We start from the raw sequence: 16,727 nt of genomic DNA, 5'->3' as shown, positions 1-16,727 counted from the left end.
TTTTTGAGACGGAGTCTTGCTCTGTCACCCAGGCTGGAGTGCAGTGGTGCGATCTCGGCTCACTGCAAGCTCCACCTCCCGGGTTCACATCTCCTGCCTCAGCCTCCTGAGTAGCTGGGACTATAGGCGCCTGCCACCATGCCCAGCTAATTTTTTGTATTTTTAGTAGAGCAGAGGTTTCACCGTGTTAGCCAGGATGGTCTCGATCTCCTGACCTCATGATCCGCCTGCCTCGGCCTTCCAAAGTGCTGGGATTACAGGCGTGAGGCACTGTGCCCGACCTAATTTTTGTATTTTTAGTAGAGACAGGGTTTCACCATGTTGGCCGGGCTGGTCTCGAACTCCTGACCTCAAGTGATCTGCCCGCCTCCACAGTGCTGGGATTACCAGCGTGAGCCACCGCACCTTTCCTCAGAAGGTTCTTTAGTAGCATGCTCCCTGAGAGTCAGAATTATTTGGGTCTGAATCCTGATTCCGCCTCTACCACTTCCTGGGAAACATAATTGTAGCCATTCCTGGACTTCCGGAGGATGGAGGATAAAGCCCCCTGCCCTGCAGGGCTACTGCGAGGACTGGAGATCTTACGGATGGAGTGCCCAGCACTGTGGTTAGCACGTGATGCATGCACGTTTGTGAGACGTCCAGGTGCTACCCACAGAGAGGGACTGCGACTTGCCCAGGGTGACACAGCATGTGGCATAGCCAGAGATGGGGTAAGAGCTCTAGGCATGGCCGGGGGTGGTGGCTCACACCTGTAATCCCAGCACTTTGGGAGGCCGAGGAGAGGGATCACCTGAGGTCAGGAGTTCAAGACCAGCCTGGTCAACATGGTGAAACCCCATCTCTACTAAAAATACAAAAATTAGCCTGGCGTGGTGGCGTGCACCTGTAGTCCCAGCTACTTGGGAGGCTGAGGTAGGAGAATCACTTGAACCCGGGAGGCAGAGGTTGCAGTGAGCCAAGATTGTGCCACTGCACTCCAGCCTGGGCAACAGAGCAAGACATCATCTCACAAAAAAAAAAAAAAAAAAGAGTTCTCTAGATTCTTTAGAGCACCATGTCCCCATCATTAACTCTCCCGCCAGCACTCCCCAGGAGACAGCCACAGATTATAGATACAAGGCCCGCCCTGGGGTAAAGCAGAGGAGGGGATAATTCTATTTAGACCTCCTCCAGCATGCTCAGCATTTCCCCCACCTGTCACCCACCAGGGGATGAAAAGTTCTCACCTTTCTTTGTGGTTCTCTGAAAGATGCGTGCATTCTCCCCCGTGGTGAAGAATTTAAAATAGGTGCAGTTTGCTTCTGTGGAAGCAGGAGAGAGAAAAAAGGCATGAGGATGTGAGGTCCTTTGTGTAAACTCAGGGCTGGACACTTCACACAGCCCACGGGAGCCTAAAACTTGGACGTCAGCATCCCTGATGCACAGAGGAGAAAAATGACGCCCAGAGGTGTGCAAGCCACCTGCGACCACAGCGCCATCCAGGAGCTGGGACTCCTACCCAGGGCTCTGAGCCCCAGACCTGTGGCCCCGAGGGCGCCATTAGCCTCTCTGGGCCTCTAGTTCTTCCTCTTTAAAACGAGATAATAATCTCTTTCCTGGCCCCTTCGTGTGGGTTTGTTGAGGGTCAAGTGGGATTACATATGAATAATTACTTAATTCAACAAAGGATACCGAGATACAAGTAGCAGAAGGCTAACAGACTCAGAAAGGATTCCTGTTTCAGGAAGGATTCCTACCTAGAACACACAAAGGGCTCCCGCGGATTAGCAAGAAGAGAGAGGGAACCCAATTGACCAATGGGCCGAGGGTATGAATAGTCATTCACAGAAGAGGAAGCCTGGGTAACTCACAAGTCCATGAAGAGATGCCCCACTTCACCAGGGATCAGAGCGAGGCAGCTGGAATCGGCAGGGAGCCACCACTTTCCGTCAATTAGATTGGCCAACATTAAAAGGGTCGTATCAAGCATTTGAAAAGATAAGAGGAAACACCGTGTATGAACGGGTACTCCTAGTCTTTTGGGAAGGCACTCTGAGGTACTTTATGAAATGAAGAATGTTCATAGCCTGTGGCTCAACAATCTCATTGCAGGATACGCCTCCAGGAAAAAAAAAACCCAAACAGACAGGAACATATATGCAAATGTTTACAGCAGCACTGTTTATAAGTAACATGGAGTCAGAATCAAGCCAGGTGTCCATCGAATAGGGGAACAGACAAGTAAATGTTCCTTGTGAAAATCTCTCCAGTACACATAGCCATGAACTAGAATAACCTAAAGCAAGATGGGGAGATTTTGAGAAACAGTGTCGACCAAAACAACAATAATAATTAATACTAATAATTTAATTTAAAAAGCCAAAAATTGAGACCAGGCAAGATGGCTCACACCTGTAATCCCTGGACTTTGGGAGGCCGAGGCAGGAGAATCACTTGAGCTCAGGAGTTCGAGACCAGCCTGGCCAACACGGTGAAACCCCATCAGTACCAAAAATTAAAAAAATTGGCTCGGTGTGGCAGCACACACCTGTAATCCCAGCTACTCGGGAGGCTGAGGTAGGAGGATCTCTTCAGCCTGGGAGGCAGAGGTTGCAGTGAGCCAAGACTGTACCACTGCACTCCAGTCTGGGTGATAGAGTGAGATCCCATCTAAAAAAAAAAAAAAATCCCAAAGATCAGACAAAATCAATAGCATGATCTCATTTATGTAAAACACACATATAAGCTAATACTATATATTTCCCAAATCAAAATACATATCTATGAGTGTATATCACACACATTAAAGAGATGAGCTGGAAAACAATGAGGAAAAAAATAATATAATACAAAGCACAGGGCCGGGCGCGATGGTTCATGCCTGCAATCCCAACGCATTGGGAGGCCAAGACAGGCAGATCTCTTGAGGTCAGGAGTTCGAGACCAGCCTGGTCAACATGGTGAAACCCCATCTCTACTAAAAGTACAAAAATTAGCTGGGCGTAGTGGCGTGCACCTGTAATCCCAGCTACTCAGGAGGTTGAGGCAGAAGAATCGCTTGAACCCAGGAGGCGAAGGTTGTAGTGAGCCGAGATGGCACCACTGCAATCCAGCGTGGGTGACAGAGCAAGACTATATCTCCAAAAAAAAAAAAGAGAGAAATTTTAAGTTAAAAAAGACAGAAAAAGGAAGAAAGGGAGAGAAGAAAGGAGAAATGAAGAAAGGAAGGGAGGGGAGCACTTTCTAAAGTGCATTTTAGACCTAGAAATTCTCTCAGAATTCACCTAGTCTGACCTACTCTCTTATTCTATAGATGGGGAAACTGAGGCACAGAAAGGGAGAAGAGACGTCGAGAATAATAGGAGTAAAGGCCATAGAAGAGGGACCAGGCAGTCCATGAACATGAAAAAATGAACTTTTCAATTTGAAGAAGGATATGAAGGGACAAGAAATCAATTCCTGCATCAGGTGAGGTGGTGTGGGAGCTCCCCAAGTACCCTGAGGGGAGGAGAAGGGGTGAGATGTCCGGCTAGGAGGAGTGGGATGTGTGAGTTCTTACGCAGCAGCATGAGGTAAAGGATGCTGGGCTGGGCGCGGTGGCTCACGCCTGTAATTCCAGCACTTTGGGAGGCCAAGGTGGGCGGATCACCTGAGGTCAGGAGTTCAAGACCAGCCTGGTCAACATGGTGAAACCCCGTCTCTACTAAGAATACAAAAATTAGCCGGATGTTGTGGCACACGCCTGTAATCTCAGCTACTTGGGAGACGGAGGCAGGAGAATTGCTTGAACCTGGGAGGCAGAGGTTGCAGTGAGCCGAGATTGCGCCATTGCACTCCAGCCGGGGCAACAAGAGCAAAACTCCATCTCAAAAAAAAAAAAAAAAAAAAGGTAAAGGATGCTTCCCGTCACTGAGCAAAGGGTGCAGGTGCTCTCTGAAGCAGTCATTGCAGGGAACATGGTGGTCTACATCCACAAGGGAAGTGTGATGGCCCTTCTGGGACAATGTAGGGTGCCTGGCATCCTCTTTTGGCTATGAATAGTTTAGAACATCCCGACTCTTGACTACTCCAAACTATGACATATACCATCCGGAAAAGCACAGGGGAAGGGTCGCCCCCACATTTTGCACTTGCAGCCAGCGGAGCTGGGGATGGCTTTTGATGGGCAGTGGTAAGTGTGAGATATTTCTCTGAGATAATGAAGATTGTGAGATGTCCTCTGAGGGGTTGGGTTTATGAGATGATGTTAATGGCCCTGTTAGAAGACTGACATCCTTTCTGATCAATGGAGGGGACGGCGAGGGATGTGAGGAACCCCAGACAGTGTGGTGAGAAGGGATGGGTCACCCCCTCCATTGCCCCACGACCTCTGGGATCTCTTGCTGGACTAGTGAGATGTGATATAATGCAGTTGTTGAGAAGAGAGGCAACCGAGCTTCAAATTCCATCTGACTAGCCTGGGTGCATAGACCGAGCCACCGAGATTTCTGGCTCCTCATTTTTCTCTTCCCTAGAATGGAAGTGCTAATAACGACTCATAGGCTAGCTATGACGCTTAATGAGTTAATGTACATAAAACACTGAGATCAGAACCAGGCATTACATCAGCATCTAATATTCTTATTACTGGGGCCTCCCATTTTGCAAAAGTTTGGGATCATCCTTGATGAGACCCCGAGGGGCCAGGGATAGCCCATCTGCAGAAATAAAATGATTAAGGGTAGCCCATCTGGACACCACGTGGGTAGCTCAGACAGGCATCCCCATGTCCTATCGAGGGCTTGGGACATCCTATTTTGCACTCTACACATATAAGGTATCACATCTGGAGAAGTAAGGGACAAGAGAAATCTCAAATGGAGCACAGAAAAATAGGCCATATTCTTTGAGGGTCACTGGGATGACAGCACCTTCTTTGGAGACTGAAGAGTGTTGGAGATCTCATATGGGTGATCAAATATATGACAGCCCAAACAGACTCTGAGGAGCGCCAGGTATTTTCCACGGGTCAGTGGAGGTAGAACGAGATTTCATCCAGTTCCCCAGGGGTATAGAATATCCCTCTGGTATAAGTACAAGCCGTGGCCTGTCGTGTCAGGAAGGTATGGGACAGCTCTCTGCCATGTCCAGGGATAAAACAGCCATGATTTGGGAAAGGAGGGAGTATGGGAGTGTCTCTCGGAGAAAATGAGAAACGCTGAAATGTACAGTCTGGAAATTTGGAGGCGAGAGGACAGGAAGTGAAGAACATTGCAGGGAAGGAACAAGGTCTGCCCTTGGGTGTTGGGAGGTGTCTGCTGAGAGCTTGGTTTGGTGGAAGCAGTAGGTGGGGAACAGGCATAGATCCTGCTTTGGGGTGGGCGTCTGTCTCCCCAGGGCTCATAGGATGGGAGCGCAAGCTGTCTCCAGGCTGGGAAGAGGAAGCTGACACCAGAAACCCAGGCTGTCTCTCCATGGGCACAGGCTGTCTGTGGGCAATGCAGAGTGGGCACAGGCTGTCTCCAGGGCGCAGGCACTTGCAGAGGGTGCAGGCTGGGGTGGGCACAGGCTGTCTGAGGACACCAGCTGTGTCTGGAATCACAGGCTGGGTCTGGGGACACAGGCAAGGTTTTTCTAGGGACACAGGCTCTCTCTGGAGCTATAGGCTGGTCTGGGGGGACCCAGCGATGCCTAAGAACATTGGCTGTGTGGGGTCAGGGGCTTTGGGGGTCATAGAATGATCTGGGACCATAGCCTGGTGTGGAGGTGCAGGCTGATCTGAGGGCACAGGCTGGTGTAAGGATGCAGGCTGGTCTCGGGGTATAGACTGGTCTAGGGGTGCATGTTAGTCTGGGGTGGAAACTGTAGCTGGAGACCCACGCTGATCTGGGGGTATAGGATAGTCGGGGTACAGGATGGTCTTGGGGCACAGGCTGTAGGCAGGGACACAAGCTCTCTTTAGAAGCGTAGAATAGGGGTACAGTCTCATCTGGGGGGTCTCAGGTCACAGCCTGGTCTGCGGGTACAGGATGGCCTGGGGGCATAGACTCTTTGGAGGTACATTCTGGTCTTGGGGTACAGTCTGTAGCAGGAAAGCAAGCTCTAAGGCACAGGTTCTCTGGGGGTAGGCCAGTGAGGGACCTAGGCCATGTCTGGGGGCTCTCTCTCAGCAGTTTCCGGGAGCAGAGGACGATGTGGGCACTGGCGCTTACAGGGATACAAGCTCTCTCCTCCGGGCTCAGGCTTTCGTCCCTGGGGCGGGTTTTCTCCACGGACACGGGCCCCTCTCCCTCCCTGTCCACGGGACGCAAGCCCTGGGCTCGGGGCGGCGGCTGCTCACCTCCGGGCAGCTCCGCGGGGCCGCAGGTGTCCCTGTCCGCGGGCACGTCCGCCTGCCACAGCCGCTTGGTGCACACCTTCCACAGCCCCAGGTGGGCCGCTTCGCACACGGCGCTGCCGTTGGCCTTGTAGGTGTTGAGCTCCACCCAGAACTCGGTGCCCACGGACAGCACCGCCAGCGTGGCGCCCACGGCGGCCAGCAGCAGCGCCAGCTTCACCTTCCCCTCGCGCTCAGGCGTCAGCCCCGACCTGCACCGTCCGTGCGCCCGCCGCCGGCCCGCGGCCCCCCGCCGCCGGTTCTCCTCTTGCAGGAAGAAGTTGGACCACATCATCATCTTATGGCCGGTGGGGTGGAGAAGAGGGAGGAGGCAGAGCCGAGGAGGGGCCTCGAGGGGCGGAAGCGAGGAGCGGCCTGGGGTCTCGAAGGGGGTGAGGGACTCAGTTTCCCCTGGGTATGAAAGAGGGAGTCCTCTCTGGAACCTCAAATGGGAAAGTCGAGATTGCTTCTGGGGTTCAGAGAGAAGAAAAAGATCCCCGGGGCTGGGGAAGCCTCTGGGGTTCAGAGGAGGGTCTAGGTTGCCCTCAAGAACTTGGCAAAGAGGATGGGGCCCAGAGGAAAAGCAAGGCCCCCGCCCCGAGGCTTAGAGATAGAATCTGGGTTCCCAGGAGGGGGTCCCCCCCAAGAACTCCAGAGGAATGAGAACTGGTGTCCGCTGAAGCTCCCTGCAGCTCCGAGGCGCTGCTTTGGCGTCCCCGCTGGGGGGCTGACAAAAGGGAAACCGGTTTTCCTGAGAGATCTGAGCACCCCAGTAGGGCTAAGAGTTTGGGGTACTCAGGAAGGGACCTGGAGTCCTCTGTGTGTTTGGAGGAGATGTGGCCGGGGTACCCTTGGGCTCAGAGTTTGAGAAGAGAGGACTTGGGGACCCTCTGGGATTCGGAAAAGGAAGACCTGGGGTCCCGGGAAGCTCCTAAGGGGAGGTCGGAATTCCCTCCTGGTCTCAGAGAGGCGGTGGGACCCCGGCACCCACAGAAGGAGAAGAGCAGAGCCCCGGCTGGAGCTCAGAGGAGGACTGGGCCCCGCTGGAATTCAGGAAAAGGGGAGGGGGGTGTCCCCTGCCATTCAGGAAAGATTAGAGGTCTCTACCGAGCCTGGGAAAGGGGCCGGTGGCTGGAAGACAGAGTGGAGTCCAGAGACGGAGGCTGCTGGGCCTCCAAGAGGGCTGGGGCGGAGGGGACCCGGGGTCCCCCCTGGAGCGCACACTAAGGGGCTGTGGTCCGCACCGCGGCTCAGAAAACCAGGACTGTGTCCCCGCAGAGTCCAAAGGCCAACCGCGACCCGAAAGAGACGCTGCGCCCCTTCGGGATCAGTCCGCCTCCCTCCCCCGGGCTCCCAGGGCCTTCCCGGTCGGGTCCGCGCCAGGCTCAGCTCCAGGCTAGGGCTCCCCCTCGGGGCTCCCACCCCCGACTCCCGAGCAGGGGCCCCTGTCGCTCTCCTGCCTCGGCCCCGCGCCGACCCCAGCTCCGCGCTGCCTCCGAAGCGTCCGGCTGTGCCCGCCACCGCCACCGGCCTGGCCTCCGCCCGCGCCCAGCCTCGTCCCCACCCGCCCACCCCCAACTCTGCACCCTCTACCCTCCACCCTCAGGGCTATTTCGGGCTTGACCCGTAAATAACACCCGCACCTGTCGCCCGGCGCCTGTTGCCATAGGGATCCCGGGTATTTTAAGGGGACGAGGAAGGGGGGAGGGAAGCCGCCCGGGGAGGAAGGGGACGAGCCTGATGGGACTTTCATTTCACTAAGGGGCAAGAGCGGCGCTGAGTCCCAGCTCCCCAATCTCCCAGGCAGCAGGAGACAGACGGGGCAGCAGGCCTGACTGGGGTTACGGGGAGGAGAGATGGAGGCAGGACCCCGGGTCTCAGGGAGGAGGGACTGAGGCCAGGAGTCTTGGGTCTCTGAGGGAGAAGAAGCCTCGGTACTCTAACTTCTGAGTGGCAGAGGAAGGAGGCCTGAGTACCCAGAATCCTGGATCTCAGAGGAGAGGAACCCGGTCTCCTGGGTCCTGGGCTCCTGGGTCTGAGGGAGGTGGGAGCTGGGGGCCTGGACTCCTGGGTCTGAGGGAGGAGGGAGCTGGGGGCCTGGACTCCTGGGTCTGAGGGAGGGGCTGGGGGCCTGGACTCCTGGGTCTGAGGGAGGAGGGAGCTGGGGGCCTGGACTCCTGGGTCTGAGGGAGGAGGGGCTGGGCCTGGACTCCTGGGTCAGAGGGAGGAGAGTCTGGGGGCCTGGACTCCTGGGTCAGAGGGAGGAGAGTCTGGGGGCCTGGATTCCTGAGTCTGAGGGAGGAGGGGCTGGGGCCTGGACTCCTGGTCAAGGGGTTGGCAGACCCAGACTCCTGGACCTGGAGGAGGAGACTGAGGCCAGAACCCTGGGTCTTGAAGGATAGAAGGACTGATTCCCATGTTGGAGAAAGCACAGGCCTCAGCGGGGACCGGCTGTCAGGGACACAGAATGACGGTGGCACTCCTCTTCATCGAGTTTATTAGACGGGGCACCCCTGGAGGACCTTCCATGCAGTTTCAGCTCCCCCAGGGGCAGGGACAGAGGACAGCCGTGTGGCATGGCGGCAGGGCCTGATCTTCAACCCCTCGCCCCCTACCCCTCAGCCCTTCTGTGCATGGCCCAGGTGGGGCCCATCTTTCACCGACTCCTTCTCCCACAGTTGGCTGCTCCAGGCAGGCCTGGCGCCGACCTGAGCAAGGCCCTGGTGCACGCTGGGCCCCTCTGCCCACCCCCTGCTCTGGGCGTTTCCGATGGAGCACGCGTTTCCCCGCAACGTGATTGTCTGTGTCTGGTTCTTCCAGCAGACTGGGGCCGGGGCCAGGCACAGGAGGAATTCACCTTCACCTTGGCATCCTCAGCTCTACCCGGCACAGGGCCAGGCCACAGGCAGCCTTGGAAAATGTGCATGAGGTGACTCGAATGAATGGATAGATGAATGAGCAAAGGAATGAGCAGATGGAGTGAGATGATGGCACACAGGCATCCCCATCCCAGCCAGGGGAGGGGCCCGCTGTGTTTCCTCAATGCCTGCGTGGCCCCGTCAGAACACAGCCCCCTCTGTCCTCTAATTGTCTGGACTACCTGTTCCCCCTCCAAGGGCAGAGATGGGACAGAAGTGGCTCTGAGATCGCAGGGCCTGGTACTTGGAAGTCCTCAGGAAATATTTTTTTCTTTTTATTGATCATCCCTTGACACTGTGTATGCTTCTGAGTCTCCACGTTGCTTTTTGTGCGAATCTCTGAGTCTTTCTCCAGCTTACCTCTCCCTGCCTCTGTGATTGTGTTTTGTTACCTCTGGCACTTCTCTGATTTGTGTACCTGTCAGTCTCTCTCCTCCTCCTTTTCTCTCTTCTCTGTATCACCTTCTCGTCTTTGACTTTATTTCTTTGACTCCTTCTTCCTTCCTTCCTCTTTTTTTTTTTTTTTTTTTTCTGAGACAGGGTCTTGCTCTGTGGCCCAGCCTGAAGTGCAATGGTGCAATCATAGCTCACTGCAACCTTAAACTCCTGGGCTCAAGCAATCCTCCCGCCTCAGCCTCCCGAGTATTTAGGACTACAGGCGTGAGCTACCACACTGCAGCTATTTTTTTATTTTTGTAGAGATGGGGCCTCACTATATTGCCCAGGCTGGTCTCAAACGCCAAGCCTCAAGCAATCCTCCTGTCTTGGCCTCCCAAAGTGCTGGGATGACAGGCATGAGCCACCATGCCTCACCAGGAAGTATTTCCAAGAACTGAATGAATGTTTATTTCTGAAAATGAATGATGAAAGCCTGTTCTTCCCCTTCAGCTCGCTAGGTCTTGACCGGGTCTGTAGGGGGAATCCCAGAGTGTGCCCGGCGCTGACAGCAGCAAGAGACAGGAGCCGGGCAGAGCAGCCCTGGCTAGGGAATCTGCCAGAGGCTAGCTGACAGCATCCCCTCTTCCCTGCCCCCTGAATTCATCTTCCCCTCCTGACCCTGGGCCTCCCCATCTCTCTTGCTCCTGCCTGCTACGACAGCTAATTGCAGGGTGCATTTTTCTGCCTGCCATCTCCCTGTCTGCATGTCTCCCTATTTCCTTTCAGTGTCTTTTTTTTTTTTGCTCTTTTTCTTTTTTTGAGACAGAGTCTTGCTCTGTCACCCAGGCTAGAGTACAGTGGTGTGATCTTGGCTCACTGCAACCTCTACCTCCCAGGCCCAAGCGATTCTCCTGCTTCGGCCTCTCAAGTAGCTGGAATTACAGGCGTGCACCACCGCGCCTGGTTAATTTCTGTATTTTTAGTAGAGACCGGGTTTCACCATATTGACCAGGCTGGTCTCGAACTCCTGACCTCAAGTGATCCACCCACTTCGGCCTCCCAAAGTGCTGGGATTACACACGTGAGCCATCGCACCTGGCCTTTGTGTCAGTTACACACACACACACAAACACACAAAATTGCCTGAATTCCCGTTCCTTCTGTCTTCCCCCCAAATTCTCTCTCCCCTCCACTCCAGCAGGGCTTCCGTCCCCACCACTGCACTGAACTGACATCTTGTCAAGATCACCAACCCCATCCATGTCATCAAACCTCATGGTCACTCCGCTTTCTAGATCCTTCTCCGATTCTCAGCAGCCCTTGGCACAGCCGGCTGTCTCCTTCCCTTCTTGAAACACAAAGGTGCATTTGCCCTCTGTGACCCTCCTGGTTTCAGCCCACCTCGAGATCACTCCTAAGCTCGCTTTGCTACATCCCCTTCTCCTCAAGATGTAGATGTCCCCAAGGCTCTGGCCAGGGTCATTTCTCTGTCCTCACCCACCTGCTAGGCCACATCACCCAGTCCTGTGGCTTTAAATGTCCCCTATATGTTGACGTTTCCAAAACTTACATTTTTGAGCCATGACCTCTCTTTCCCCCAGACTCCAGTCTCACATATCCTACCGGCTATTTGATACCCCAACTCGGATTTCTCAAAGGCATCTCTATCTTGACACATCCAAAAGAGAAGCCTTGGTTTCTCCCTCCCAAAGCCGCTTTCCTGATCCCAGTCTCCCCGTTCCTGGTAACAATCCTCATCGGCGCCCATCAGAGATGCGCATGCCCAATTCCAAGAGTTCTTCTCTTCCTGGTTCCTTCTCCTTCCCTCCTCTATGACATCCAGTTCACCACCACTGCAGGCTCTGCCTCCAAAATCCCATGCCTTCTTCCACTTCCTCTATCCCACTAACTGCACCTTGGTCCAGGCCTCCAGCAGCCTTAACCAGAGGAAAGCAACAGCCGGCTACCTCCTTCCTTCCACTTTGACTCCTGAAGTCTACGTATGCTCAGCCCAGCAATGTAACTCTGCTCATTAAAATAGGAGGCCGGGCGCAGTGGCTCACGCCTATAATCCCAGCATTTTGGGAGGCCGAGGCAGGTGGATCGTTTGAAGCCGGAAATTTGAGATTGGCTTGGCCAACATGGTGAAATCCCGTCTCTACTAAAAATACAAAAACATTAGCCGGGCGTGGTGGCACATGCCTGTAATCCCAGCCACTCAGGAGGCTGAGGCAGGAGAATCACTTGAACTCGGGAGGCGGAGGTTGGCAGTGAGCCGAGATCGGCCCACTGGACTCCAGCCTGAGACAGAGCAAGACTCTTTTTCAAAATAAATATAAATAAATAAATAAAAATATGATCATGGCATGCCTGTGCTCAACACCCTCCAAGGACTTCCCATCAGCTCTAGAATAAAATTCAGATTTCTTCCCAGGCATCCAAGGCCCTAACTGATCAGCCCCTACCCTGGGCCTCTGTCCTGTCATGGATCTGCTCACCGCACCGGCCCCCTTGAAGACCTGCTACTCTTCCGGGCTTTGGGGCTGCTTCCGGTGGACAGAATGCCTGGACCCCAGACTTTCTTACCTCTCTTTCCTTCTCACAATCCACGCCTCTGTGACCTCTGCCACAAGGTCTTCTCCAAGTACCTCATCTAAAGTCATCCTTGCTCTGTCATTCTGTTACCACTCACTGTCGCCCAGGCTGGAGTGCAGTGGCGCGATCTCGGCTTACTGAAACATGTGCCTCGCGGGTTCAAGTGATTCTTCTTTCTCAGCCTCCCAAGTAGCTGGGACTACAGGCACACCACCACACCCGGCTAATTTATTTATTTATTTATTTTCTAGCAGAGATGGAGTTTCACCATGTCGACCAGGCTGGTCTCAAACTCCTGACCTCAAGTGATCCACCAGCCTCGGCCTCCCAAAGTGCTGGGATTACAGGGGTGAGCCGCTGCACCCGGCCCTCTGCTTAATTTTTAAAGCACTTTTTGGTTACTGAAATGATATTATTTAGTGTTTATCTCTCCGGTGAGTATCAGGAGAGCAGGCCCTTGTCCGTCTATTTGTCACCACATCCCCTGGGCCTAGATTGGGTCTAGAACAGGTTGGCACTCAAATATTTGTTGAATACTGGGAAAACAACACACCAGAAATGGAGCATTCCTTGACGCTGTGCTTGCTTCTGAGTCTCCGTGTTGCTTTTCGTGCGAATCTCTGTCTCCGGCTTACCTCTCCATCACCATCTCTGTGGTCGTGTTTTTGTCACCTCTGGGACTTCTCTGATTTGTGCACCTGTCAGTCTCTCTCCTCTTCTCTCTTCTCTGTATCACCTTCCTGGCTTTGACTTTTTCTCTGTCTGTGACTACTAGTTTTGGTCTCTCCTTCCCTCCCCCTCCCTCCCCATCTTGCTCTTCCTCGTGCCCACCCTCCACCTCATTCTCGTTTTGTTTGGCCTTCGGACTCTAGAACCCACTCTCCCCTAACCAGTTCATTCTCTCTCCCTCTTCCAGCAAATATTTGCTGTCTCTTTTTTCTTTTCTTTTTTTTGAGACAGAGTCTTGCTCTTTCGCCCAGGCTGGAGTACAGTGGTGCCATCATGGGTCACTGCAGTCTCACCCTCCCAGGCCCAAGTGAAATCCTTTCGCCTCAGCCTCCTGAGTAGCCGGGACTACAGGCATGCACCACTACACTCGGCTAATTTTTATGGAGACAAGATCTCAATATGTTGGCTGGTCTGGAACTCCTGAGCTTAATCCGCCTGCCTCATCCACCTGCCTCAGCCTCCCAAAGTGCTGGGATTAGGAGCCACTGCACCCAGCCAGATCTGTCCCTTTTAACACCCGCTCCGGCATCCCTCTTCTCTCCACCTATCCTTCTCTCTCACTCAGCACTTCGCCGTCTCACTAATTTGTATTCCTTTTCCTACGTTTCCCAGCATCTCTTCCGGAAACCGCCTTGGCAGAATTCTTCCTAGAGACCTTGACCTTCAGTGTCTCTTCCTGGTCCTTCCACACAGGCCTCGGAGAGAAATTCTGAACACTCAGCTGTGATCTGTACCCTTCCACAGCCCTATATGCTCAAGATAAGGGCACGCAGAGCCCCTGGCAGCACGGCACCACTGCTGCCATGCCCTCCTCATGCTGCGTCTGTGCCTGTTTTCCCACCAGACTGGGAGCCCCTTGAGAGCAGGGCAAGATAAAAACCACCTCGACACTCCCAGCACTGCCCAGCACAAGGCCTCAGGGGAGTCCTTAGGAAGTACTTGCTGAGCAACTATGGAAGGGAAGCCCACTGAGCACTGTCCCCTCTGCCTTCTCAGTGAACTTCAAACTCATCCCCTCCTCTCCACCCCCCAGTCCTTGCCCCAGCTCAACTATCATCCTCTCTCACCATCCTTAGAATAAAGCCTCAATCCCTCTGCCTGGAACTCAGGCACCTTTTTCTCTTTTGTTCTGAGACAGGGTCTCACTCTGTTGCTCGGGCTGGAGTGTAGTGCCACAATCCTAGCTCACTGCAGCCTCGAACTCTTGGATTCAAGTGATCCTCCTCCCTCAGCCTCCCGAGTAGCTGTGACCCCAGGTGTGCTCCACCACGCCCGGCTATTTTTTTTTTTTTTTTTTGAGACGGAGTCTGGCTCTGTTGCCCAGGCTGGAGTGCAGTGGCCGGATCTCAGCTCACTGCAAGCCCCGCCTCCCGGGTTCACGCCATTCTCCTGCCTCAGCCTCCCGAGTAGCTGGGAGTACAGGCGCCCGCCACCTCGCCCGGCTAATTTTCTTTTTTGTATTTTAGTAGAGACGGGGTTTCACCGTGTTAGCCGGGATGGTCTCGATCTCCTGACCTCGTGATCCGCCCGTCTCGGCCTCCCAAAGTGCTGGGATTACAGGCTTGAGCCACCGCGCCCGGCCTTTTTTTTTTTAATGTTTTGTAGAGACAGGGTTTTGCCATGTTGCCCAGGCTGGTCTCAAACTCCTGGGCTCAAGTGATACTCCAGCCTCAGCCTCCCAAAGTGCTGGGATTTTGGCATGAGTCACCGTACCCGGCCACACTGGTACCTTTACACTCTGGCTTGTGGCTACTTTCCCGGCCTCATCTCCCAGCCCCACCTTGTACATCAGCATCCCAGAACTATCAGCACTGACCCCAATACGTCATGCTTGTTCGCTTCCCCCGGTTTTTACCCAAGTTGTTCTTTGGCCCCACAAGCCTTTTTCACGCCCTTCATCACCCGGAAGATGCCCACTCATCTCTTTAAGACCCAGAATGGGCATCATATTTTCCACAAAGCCCCCTCCGAGTGCTGCCCACTCCTAGCAGTTGGTCACTCTGTCCACTGTGTGCCACGGTACCCACTGTGGTTCCCATTCCAGCACCAATTGCCCTGCCTGGATGGCGGTGTTTGATGACAATAAACTGCTTGAGAGCAGGGCTAGAGTCTGTTTCACCCCTGGGTACCTGGATCCTAACACTTCCCAGTACCTTAGCAGATGGCCAAAAATGGCAACGGGCGAGTGGCTGAATGAATGAGTGACAGACACATGAGTCTGTAAGCCCCAGGGCTTCTCCTGCACACCAGACACCATGTCTATGCTTCACTATTTGTGTAATTATGTGCTTCCTCCCACAAGAGTGTGAGCTCCAAGGGCCAGTGCCCATGTTTTATGCTGTATTTCAGCATATCTCCACCTCTTACTCTTGTCTCCGAGTTCCTGTCTTCCCTTTGTACACCATTCACATTAGGGTCCTGCTTAAACCCATTCCATGGCCCTCACCATCCCTAGAATAAAATCTAAACTCCTGGCCTATGAGTACCTGCACAATCTGGCCCTGTCTGCGTCTCCAGCCTCACCTTGGTCCCTGCTCACCTGCCTCACTACCCTTCAGCCCTCGCTGCAAGCTCCTTCCTGCCCCCCGGGCCTTTGCAAGTGCTGCTCTGCCTGCCACACTCCACCCCAGCTCTGCCCTGCTGGCTTCTTCTCATCCTTTCACTGTCCACTGAAATCTCTTCCTCACAACTGGGTTAGGCTCCGTTGATGGAGCATTTCATAGCATCTCATTTCTCCTATAGCCTAACTGTAATTTATCGTGTATGTACATGATCGATTAATGCCTGTCTCATGCACAAGATGTTTACTCTATGAGATGTCGGGACCCCTGGCTGTTTTCCTGCCTCCTGCACGCTGAGCACGGAGCACAATGCCTAGCTTTTTAAGGCACACAAATAAATTGCCGGTAATGAATGAACGAGGAGGCCCTTTCTGTGCCTCGTTCGTGTCCCCTGCTCCAATGCCTTCTCATGTACCTGTGCCTGGTACACAGTAGGTGCTTAATAAGCCTTTGTAGAATAATGAATGAAAAAAATGAATGAATGCCCGCGTCCAACCCTTCTTTCTGCCTTTCTGCGTCCCTTAGCTGTGTCTCTTTATATAGGGCATATATATAGTTTGTGGGTGTAACTATGTATGTGTGTATTATGGGCTCCTCTCCAGGAGTTGGGCTGGGCTGGGCTGGGAGTCCCTCCCTCCCCTCCCCGCGCCCCGCCACCCCATGCACACAGCAAAACGTGAAAAAGAAAACATCTCGAAACTGCAAAAAACACCATGGCCCTCCCCCCTCCCCATAGAGCCCACAAAAAAATAAAACACGACGCTCCCTCACAGCAGCCCCCTCCCTCCCCTGCCCCCTCCCTCGGGGTCCCTGCTTCGGAGGGGGAGGAGGGCGGGGAGGGTGGGCGGGGGGCGGGCCCAGCAGTCTCCAGCGCGCTCACGGGGGAAAGCGGGGGCGCCCCCGACCCCGGCAGCCTCGATGCACGCGCGCCCGCGCACGCGCCCCGGACACGCCCCTCGGCTCCCCCGCCGCGCCCTACACAGGCGTGGTTTTCCTGTTGAGCGTGTTGGTGTTGGAGGCGGCGGCCTCCTTGGCCAGGGTCCCGGGGGCGGGCGCGGCGGGCGCGGGTGGCGCGGGCGCGGGCGCGGCGGGCGGCCCGGTGACCGTGACCGTGACGCCGCCGCCCGCCTCCTTGGGGAAGGCGTTGTGCAGCGTGAGGAAGCCGGACGCCCCCCCGCGGTCCCGCTCGGCGCCCGCCCCGCCGCCGCC

The 16,727-nt window shown here is 54.5% G+C and overlaps 2 protein-coding genes and 1 pseudogene across 5 annotated transcripts in view; all 3 read right to left on the bottom strand.

Annotated features, from left to right (window-relative positions):
- Positions 1 to 7,220, bottom strand: part of CACNG6 (calcium voltage-gated channel auxiliary subunit gamma 6) — a 20,138-nt gene extending 12,918 nt beyond the window's left edge. For 2 of the 3 annotated variants that reach the window (XM_025368610.1, XM_025368611.1), the window contains exons 1-2: positions 6,302 to 7,220; positions 1,230 to 1,304 (exon numbers count right to left, since the gene is read on the bottom strand). In XM_025368610.1, coding sequence (XP_025224395.1) covers positions 1,230 to 1,304; positions 6,302 to 6,635 — 409 coding nt within the window. In that variant the 5' untranslated portion in view covers positions 6,636 to 7,220. The remainder of the gene's footprint in view (positions 1 to 1,229; positions 1,305 to 6,301) is intronic. The other variant, XM_025368612.1, reaches the window with a different exon arrangement.
- Positions 7,221 to 8,824: 1,604 nt separating this feature from the next.
- LOC112611926 lies at positions 8,825 to 12,877 on the bottom strand (annotated as a pseudogene). The gene is made up of 2 exons (XR_003116792.1): positions 12,864 to 12,877; positions 8,825 to 9,492 (listed from the first exon to the last, which is right to left on the bottom strand). The product of XR_003116792.1 is annotated as an uncharacterized LOC112611926 (transcript).
- Positions 12,878 to 16,493: 3,616 nt separating this feature from the next.
- Positions 16,494 to 16,727, bottom strand: part of CACNG8 (calcium voltage-gated channel auxiliary subunit gamma 8) — a 22,221-nt gene continuing 21,987 nt past the window's right edge. The window contains exon 6 of the mRNA XM_025365884.1: positions 16,494 to 16,727. This exon is cut by the window's right edge and continues 1 nt beyond it. Within this exon, the coding sequence (XP_025221669.1) occupies positions 16,494 to 16,727 (234 nt within the window).

This window comes from Theropithecus gelada, chromosome 19, assembly GCF_003255815.1.
Source record: "Theropithecus gelada isolate Dixy chromosome 19, Tgel_1.0, whole genome shotgun sequence".
NCBI lineage: Eukaryota > Metazoa > Chordata > Mammalia > Primates > Cercopithecidae > Theropithecus > Theropithecus gelada.
Note: the sequence above shows the minus strand (reverse complement) of the source record. Positions and strands in the feature narration are given on the sequence as shown.